Source organism: Corapipo altera, unplaced genomic scaffold (assembly GCF_003945725.1).
Source record: "Corapipo altera isolate COAL_440 unplaced genomic scaffold, ASM394572v1 104, whole genome shotgun sequence".
Classification (NCBI taxonomy): Eukaryota; Metazoa; Chordata; class Aves; order Passeriformes; family Pipridae; genus Corapipo; species Corapipo altera.
The window spans coordinates 5,218,798-5,227,250 of NW_020884920.1; the positions used below are offsets into that span (position 1 = coordinate 5,218,798).

Consider the following 8,453-nt stretch of genomic DNA (forward strand, 5'->3'; position numbering starts at 1 on the left):
GCCTGCAACCAGCTCTTCCAAAAAACACTCAAGGGACTTGTTTCCAGACTGCAGTTTCCTGTGGCAGTAGTTGCTCCTGTAGGAGCTCACAATCCTGGTCCTTTCAGGCTCTCAGGGGTCCATCCCAGCTCAGTGGTTCTGAGGGCAGTTTTTCCTGTTGTGCCCAGGCTGGTGGCAAATGCCACAGGTCCGTGGTTTCTTGGCAGTGGATCCTGAGGAGAAACTGCCTGGTCTCTTGGCTTTGCTTCCCAACCCTCTTGAGTATTCACTGCTGCCAAAGTTGTTCAGAGAGACATCTCCAGAAGGACCTAGAGAGAAATGACTTGAATTTGAGCATCTTTGAAAATATAAGTAGGTGAGAAACAGAAGGTAAGTTCAAAATAGCAGGATTCTCAGATTATTCCTGAACCTGCACTTGTTTCAGACTTGTTTGAACAGTTAAATGTAACCCATTTGTCTTGCAGCATTAGAGACATGTGGGAACAGAACAGGGGAAGCTGCTCTGGTCTACAGCTAAAACAGAAACAAAACATGCCAGAGGAAAACCTGGGGTTTAAACAGTTTTGAAAACTTGATTCTACCCCTTTAGGCCCACATTTCTAAGGAGGAGGAGGAGGTCAGTGCTGAAGATCCCTCACAGACCACATCTCCCCTTCTGTACTTGGTTACTGTCCCTTTATCAGTGCTCTCTCTTTTGCATCCTTATTTTGTGATTATTTTTGTTTTCAGCATCTTCTCACACTCTGTTTGATCTCTGATCAAAGCTCCAGAATGACTTGGCCTTTCCCTACACCCCTAAACTAGGGCAGAGGGAGCAGCAGAGTTTCCCTGGCATGCCAGGGTGGGGTTTAAGATCTCCAGAAGTGGTGCCACTGCTTCAACTCTGCACCAAGTCGGTAACAGCTCTCACAAAGCTGAGCACTGTGATTTGGGAGGACAAATTCCCAATCAGACTGTTGGAAAGAGTCCTGGGCTTTATCCAATGAGTCATGGACAGACAGATGGTCAAGTTCACTGCACACAGAAGCCAAGCATCCTGCTCAGAGCTCAGATGTGTGCTGTGAGGATGTATCCTGCCAGCACTCGGAGAGGTAAGCCAGACTTTGTTGTTAAAAGCAACATTTGCAGTGCTATAAAGCTGCTGACAGATGTTCTGAAGACAAACCTGACGCCTTAAATGTATGAGGTGCCACAAGAGCTGTGCAGCACGAGCATGTGTGAGAGGTGTGTTCAGTTTACAGAATCCCAGAATAGCTGGAGTTGGAAGGGACCTCTGGAGGTCATTCAACCCCCCTGTCAAGGCAGGGTCACCTGCCTAGAACAGGTGACACAGGGATATGTCCAGGTGGGTTTGGAATGTGTGCAGAGAGGGAGACCCCATGCCCTCCCTGGGCAGCTGTTCCAGTGCTCTGCCACTCTCAGTGTAAAATCATGTTGAGGTAGAACTTTTTGTGGTTTAGTTTATAGCCATTGCTCCTTGTCCTGTTTCTGGGCACCACCAAAAAAAGTTTGGCACCATCCTCTTGCCACCTGCCTTTGAGATATTTATATGCATTAATGAGACCCCCTCTGTCTTCTTCAGACTAACCAGGCCCAGCTCCTGCAGTCTCTCATCAGAGAGCTGCTCCAGACTCCTCACCATTTTCCTGGCTTCTGCTGGACCCTCTCCAGCAGCTTAAGAACATCCTCCAGCCTTTGTGTCCCACCCCAAGCCCGGCCTTACCTGGTGCCACGTTCTCATCTGCCCACTGGAAGAAGCCGCACTGCTGCTCCCGGGGCTTGGGGCAGGTGTGGAACTGCCTGCCCTTGTTGGGCCCGTCCTTCTGCACGGTGCGAGTCACGGCGGGCTGGTCACACCTGCACACCGTGCCACCGCCAGGCTCGGAGCTGCCGCTCCCAAACGGCTCCGGGCCTCTCCTTCCTCCCAGGCCCCTCCCTGCTGTGGGCTGGGGGAGCACAGACCCCCGTGGAGCTGCGGCGCCTCTGTCCTTTGTCTGCTCGTCGGCCCAGAGGAAGAAGTTGCAGGAGCTGGAGCTGCACTTGTAGAACTGGCGGCCGTGGTTGGGCCCGTCCTTGCGCACGGTGAGCAGCAGCGCCTCTGTCCCGCAGTTGCACACCACGGCGTTGCTCCCGTCCTCTGCAGCGGCCGGAGGAGCATCCCTGGATGTTCTGTTGGAGATCACAGAGAGCAGGTGTCCCCGTGCCGGGTTTGTGGTCCCCCTCCCCTGCCTGTTCTCACTGTTGGCTCTGTTCAAGGAGCGGTTGACCTGCAGGTGCTGCGCTGGTTGGGCGGCGGACGACGCGGGTTGGGATGGTCTGTGTAAGTACTTGATGTCCAAGAGCTCCTTCAGCATCTCATCACAGCCCCCAATGCAGCCAACGAACTCCAGGGGCATCACGGGCGGAACGCTGCCTCTCTTGAATTTAAACTTCAGTCTACAGGGGAAGAAGGAGTCAAAGTCTCCCAGGTCATCTCATTTCTCATCAACAGACCCCAGTTTAGGCTTGAACTTTTACACATATTTTTAATTCTGCTATATGTAGACCAGTTTCGCCAACCCCTCTTTGTTCTTTCCATCCCCAGGCCCTGGGGATTACACACCATGCTTCAGCTTTCCAAGACTGGAATGGAAAATGGTTCCCAGCCTAGCCCATAGAAGTCTGATTACCCTCAGGTAATGCCTGAGGGGCCGTGTTTCCCCCAGGGATAACTGGTATGACCTACCTGTGAACCGGATGGGGTTTACACACATCACAGATGCTCTCATCCCTGGTCACATCCAGCACAAAATCAGGGAACCACACTGCAGTCTTACAGGTTGGATAGCCCATGCAGCTCAGGTAGAACCTGCCGTGGGACAAAGGCACCACATGAGGAAGAGGCAAAGTCAAGACAGTTAGTGATCCATTCTCCCATCTTCTGAGCCATCAGAAATTGTCAAACCCACTTTAAGGGCAAATACCTACTTGAAAAGAGGTTCAGCTGAGTCCACACAGCTTATGGGGCTGGTGGAGTCAGTGAGCTGCAGCCCAAGGCTTCCAAGTTTTTACCAAATGAGGTAAAAAAGTGCCTGGGAAAACACAAACCAGCACAGAAGGTGCTACAAGAGGGAAGGTCACCAACCCGCCGTTCTTCCTGGTCTTCAGGACCATGTCGTTGTTGCACTGTGGACACTTCCGAACGGAAACGGGCATTGCTGGATACACCTCATCCTGCTCTGGAATCTCTGCAGCTTCTCCAAAATACTGAGCCAGGGCCTCATCCAACCTGTAATGAAACAAGCAGAGCATCCTGTGTGTCTCTGCAAGGAGCAATCAGGTGTTGCAGTGACTCAGCACCTCCTGCCCCTCCGAGCTTCTCCATGAGCACGTTGATTCAGCACCACATTTCTGGGACGGGGAAGGCATGGGAACAACATCGAAGAGGTCAGTGCATGTTGCCATCCCCAAATTTAATCTTAACTGCTCATCTTGGTTTAAACCTTTAGTTGGCACAAACTCATGACAGTGTGCCAGGCTTCGAGTCATCCCTTGCTGTGCAAATGCCCACACACACCGGGCAGAGCTCCAGGGAAACAGTGTGACAGGATCCCCCACTCCAGGCTGAGCCCCAGATGAGCAGCCAGCATCTCCCAGAACAGCAAAGCAAAGGGAAGAGGGCAAAGACAGGACTCACTTGTTGGCTCTGGCCACAGCTTCAATGAAGACTTCCTTGTACTTTTGGACCTGCTGCTGCAACACTACAGATTTGTCTTTCTTCCCCTCACAGATCAGTTTCAGATCAGCCTCCAGCTCAGCCCGAAGGTCAGGCTTGGACATTTCGTAGCCCATGGAGTCATAGCCTGAGGAATACATGGAATGGTAAGCGAAAGGAAGGCGAAAATAAGGAACTTGCCACCTTGCTGGTGGGCACTGCCCTCACCTTCCACCAGCCCCATGCCCAGGTGGCCGGGCAGGAACCGCTGATCTGCTGTAAGGCCCACGTACATCCGTGTCTTGATCGTCTCGATGTGCTCGGCGTGAGTGGCGTCGGTCCCTGGAAGGAGACAGGGGTCAGTGGGAGCAGGTACCAAGGAGTTACTTCCTCTGTGCCTGGGGGAAGAGTGCAGGGGCTAAAGGGACAAGGACACAACTTATGGTGAGCACTGCCCTCATACCCCACTGGCACTGAGGCCTGGACCTGAAATCACCCATCTCCCTGGCACTGGAGGCACTCCGCGGGCTCCGTAGGATGTTTGGACTTTGCCCACAGGTCTCTACAACCCTTTGTTCTGCTTTTTAAAGTGATTTCTTATCTGAAGTGACATTTAGAGAATTCCCTCTGCCAAGAGTGAGAGGCCACGCTGCCAATACTGACCAATGCCATGTTTCTCCATGAGAGCGATGAGATCCGCTTCCGTGAGGAGCAATGGAGGGCTGGTTTCCCCATCCACCATCTCCACCGTGGTGGGCTGAAAGCGAGACCCTTTCTGATACACTGGGATAACCTGAAGGAAAGGAGAATCTCTTTGAAACTGCTTCCTGGTCCATTCACTCAGGACAAAATGCCACACCAACAGCCAATGCAGTCAGAGAGCAGCAGCCTGTTCTGGAGGGAATCCAGCCTCAGGGGCCTCGGGATCAGCCAGCACTGAGCTGCCAGAGAGACCGTGGGACAGCTGCTCTTGGTGGGTAAAGTCAACCCTACAACCCTGAATGGTTTCTGCTGCGGTGTCACACATAGGAGAATCTACTCAGAGCTGGCACAATAAACCTGCACAGGTTTCCAGCAGAGAAAGCTCTCGGTGAAACAACCAGAAACAGTCAAAGGATGTTTTGCAGAGGGGTCTGAAGTTGGCAGTGAAATGCTACTTTAGCCTCTCCCACCTATGTTATCCAAGGGGATTACCTTATCACTCCATTTGTCGTAAGGATAGACTTCCAGGTAATTTCGGGCCAGGATCATTAGTCCTTGAGCAATGAATTGCTCGTTGGCAATGTCGATCTCCACAGTTGTTTCCTGCCCCTTGGCATCTTGAGAGCAGCAAGCCAAGAAATGGCGCACGATGAACTCGTAGAGTCTCTGCTCGTTGCCCTGACACCAAACAGTGAAAAGAGTCAGTGTCCTCCCATCCAGAAATCAGTGGGATCTCAGGTGAGGATCCTGTGCTAATGACCACGTTATTAAGGCTTTTATCTTTATTTATCAAGCAACACAAATGAGTTAGCTCTGGTTTCACCCACCTGCAGGTTAGCGGTGTATTTGGTGGGGTGAATGGGAGGATGAGCCTGATCGGATTTGGTTCCACTCCGAGGGGTTGGCCCACCCTGATCCAAAATTCTCTGTGCAAATGCTCCCCAGTTTGGGTCCTCTGTTTGCTGTTGTACCAAGGCAGAGAGGTTCAGCTCCTTGGGGAAAATGTTGGTCTCAGTTCGGGGGTAGCTAATGAACCTTAGGAAGAAAGACAGGAGAGCACTTAAAGGGGTGCTCCAAAATGCTTCCCAGTTTGGACAAAACGCCATTTACTTTTAAAATAATGAAGTTTACCAAGCCAAGTCTTGTTTTCTTACCCTTTAGTGTAAAGTTTTTCTGCTATTGTCATGGTTTCCTTTGCATTTATCTTCAGTTTGCGGGAAGCCAACTTCTCGAGTTCCTGCGGTGGGAAGGGCCAGAAAAAAAACCCAGAAGCATTAGTGCATAATTCAGGGTGGTGAGTAAAACATCTGTTCACAGCTCCTTTCAGAGAATTCCTTTCCAAAGTTCAAACATACCACAGTGTCCAGGGGCAGGGGCCTCCATTTGCTTTTTGGCTTGCTCACAACCTCAACAACAGTTGCCACCGGATCCTGAACAGAGTAAGCAAAACCCAAATCTCCTTTAGGAGTTTGCACAAACTGTTCTTTAAACGTCTTGATACAGGGAATGTTTGGCTGAATCTGGATTACAGAGCTATTTACAAGCTTTCTTACCTCCATACACATTTGGTAAAGGACCAGGCACGCTGTGTGGTTGAAGAGCCGGTTCCTCTTCCAGTTGAAGACCACACTGCCGTCTTCGTGGTTGTGGGTCACTGTGGGGAACAACAGAGCTGGCTGATAGAGCAGTCACAAAATGGTAACATCACAAAAAGCACCTGGAAACCTTCCAATTCTGCTCAGCGGTCACGGCAGAGGGAGAGGAAACCACTTCTGCAGCATTGTGTGCTTGTTGCTCCAATGTTTTTCCTTCCTATGCACATCAAACCCTCTGAGATGGAGCCCCAAACCCACCTTTAATTTTGTAGAAGGTTTCAGGAACAAAGGCTTGAATGGCTTTAAAGCGTTCAACTACAAATCCCAGCGTTGGGAACTGGCAGCTACCATAGCTGATCAGCTGATCTGCTAAAATATCAGGGAAGATCTTCCGCAGCCTCAGCGTCTGGAATCTGGTGAAGGCAGCACCTGGGAAAACAAAATGTGCAGCAGAACTGAATACAACAATGTTGAATGATAATCACAGTACCTGAGATGGTTCTCTTTCTTACTCTTGAGTATTAATTTTACTCTGTTTAATACTCAGTTGCAGAGGCTTGTCAGTGCTGTGTGGCCTATGAACTTGATATTTGATTCAAGGAGCAATTTCCTCCTTCTGTGAGGGAAACAAACTCTTCAGAAAGGGTTGTTAAACAGTGGAATAGGCTGCCCAGGGAGGGGTGGAGTCACCATCCCTGGAGGTGTTCAAGAAAGGACTGGATGTGGCACTCAGTGCTCTGGTCTAGTTGACAAGGCTGTCATCGGTCACAGGTTGGACTCGATGATCGTGAAGGTCTTTTCCAACCTAAATGATTCTCTCATTCCAAGAGCATGTTTTCCAGTGAAACACGAGATGTCATTAAGTTGTATCTGATCAAAAAATCAGGTATGTGACACTACAGAGGGCATTTCTGCCTTGTGTTGAGCATACAGGAAGAGATGTTTACAGACCTATCCTGAGGTCCAGCTCCTGCCTGACGTCAACGGCGTCGCTGGTTCTTTGGTCCGGCTGGGTGAGGTTCTCGCAGGCTGATCTGACAGCATGAAGGGTGATCTCTGAGAAACGGGCTCGGAAAACCTGGAGGTTTGGCTTTACTGCCAGATACACAGGAAAAAGAAATCAGACTGACTCAAACACCAATGGAGAGGAGCAACTAATAAACAGCTGCCTCCAAAAGACTGTGCTGCCAACCTGCTCTACAGCTTTCCAACAGCTGAATGTATTTCTGGTTTATCAGAGCCACATTTATTTATCAGAACTACAGTCAGCATTCAACCTGGACACAAGAAAATTGACAATATGCCTCTGCTAAAAAGATCCCTGAGGGGCTGTTAAACCTTTAATGGAAATCAGACTGATGAAGACACTCTACACACCAGCTTTGCACACGTGGATGATCTCGAAGCCGATGTTCTCCCCTTCCCGATCGCAGTCAGTCCAGATCACCAGGGCTTGGCACTGCTGGATTTCTCGTTCAAGGGTTTTCTGAGAGGAGAAAACAACACAGGGAGACATTCCAGGCCGCTCGCTTTGTCATTTAATTTTGGAATGACTCACTGCACACGAAATGCAGCGTGTATCCATGGAGATGGATTGTTGCAATAACATTCGGTAATTGTGTGTCTCATGAGATTAGGCAGCTTTCAAAAGAATTGAGTCATTTATTTATATCTAATTCCATTAAAAAGCTTGGCCAGGAGCGGGTTGTACCACAATCTGTTTTCTAAAAATGTAATTTTTTGTAAAACTGAGACACAATCACCAACCCCACCTTGTTGGAAAAAAAACATTTCTATCTTTAGCAAAGTAGTTGTTCCTTTCCTGCACTATTTGTGCATGAGCAGGAGAGTTTCAATGTTCAAACAAACAGCATTAATAGTCCTAGGAAATGCAGGAGGAATCTGCTAAACTAGAAATCTGGATGTGAAGGACAAAGGTGCAATCATCCTTCTGCCTGGGACAGTATTTGTTGAACCAAACCCCGAACTCAGTTTCAGGGTAACTCTTGACCACGACGTACCTTGATATCCAGGTAATTTTCAGGGCAATACTTCTCAACTTCAGCATCAAAAAGAGCTAAAGGGTTGCAGCTATGCCTGGGAAACACAGGATAAACAGTGTGCATTACAAAAACTGAAACATATATTGTGAGGCACAACTAGTGCTGCCTAAGTACTGGAATTAATAATGTATTTTATTGCAGGCCTATCTGAGACAACACAGAGGTCACGTGAAATGCTGAGTAACACTTAAAAGCAACAGAATCAAAAACCAGCGCTCTGAAAACAGGAATTTGAAACAATATTTTTGTATTCTCCATAAAATTTGGATGCCGTCACCCTGCTCTGTGTCAGGGTCCCTCCGTGCCCCCTTGTCTTTGAGCTTGCAGTGCCCCGCTTGGCTCAGGGCCAAGAGCAGGAGGTGACAGACCCCTTCCTGTGGAGGGCAGGAGGTGACAGAC

General features: G+C 49.4%; 1 protein-coding gene across 3 annotated transcripts in view; it reads right to left on the minus strand.

The window, feature by feature from the left end:
- Positions 1 to 6: 6 nt before the first annotated feature.
- TOP3A (DNA topoisomerase III alpha) overlaps positions 7 to 8,453 on the minus strand; it is an 11,849-nt gene continuing 3,402 nt past the window's right edge. For all 3 annotated transcript variants that reach the window (XM_027656711.1, XM_027656710.1, XM_027656709.1), the window contains exons 5-20: positions 8,013 to 8,088; positions 7,369 to 7,477; positions 6,943 to 7,086; positions 6,250 to 6,420; positions 5,950 to 6,050; positions 5,752 to 5,826; positions 5,551 to 5,633; positions 5,224 to 5,431; positions 4,889 to 5,074; positions 4,358 to 4,487; positions 3,923 to 4,036; positions 3,677 to 3,842; positions 3,125 to 3,268; positions 2,726 to 2,848; positions 1,724 to 2,436; positions 7 to 308 (exon numbers count right to left, since the gene is read on the minus strand). In XM_027656711.1, coding sequence (XP_027512512.1) covers positions 130 to 308; positions 1,724 to 2,436; positions 2,726 to 2,848; positions 3,125 to 3,268; positions 3,677 to 3,842; positions 3,923 to 4,036; positions 4,358 to 4,487; positions 4,889 to 5,074; positions 5,224 to 5,431; positions 5,551 to 5,633; positions 5,752 to 5,826; positions 5,950 to 6,050; positions 6,250 to 6,420; positions 6,943 to 7,086; positions 7,369 to 7,477; positions 8,013 to 8,088 — 2,722 coding nt within the window. In that variant the 3' untranslated portion in view covers positions 7 to 129. The remainder of the gene's footprint in view (positions 309 to 1,723; positions 2,437 to 2,725; positions 2,849 to 3,124; positions 3,269 to 3,676; positions 3,843 to 3,922; positions 4,037 to 4,357; positions 4,488 to 4,888; positions 5,075 to 5,223; positions 5,432 to 5,550; positions 5,634 to 5,751; positions 5,827 to 5,949; positions 6,051 to 6,249; positions 6,421 to 6,942; positions 7,087 to 7,368; positions 7,478 to 8,012; positions 8,089 to 8,453) is intronic.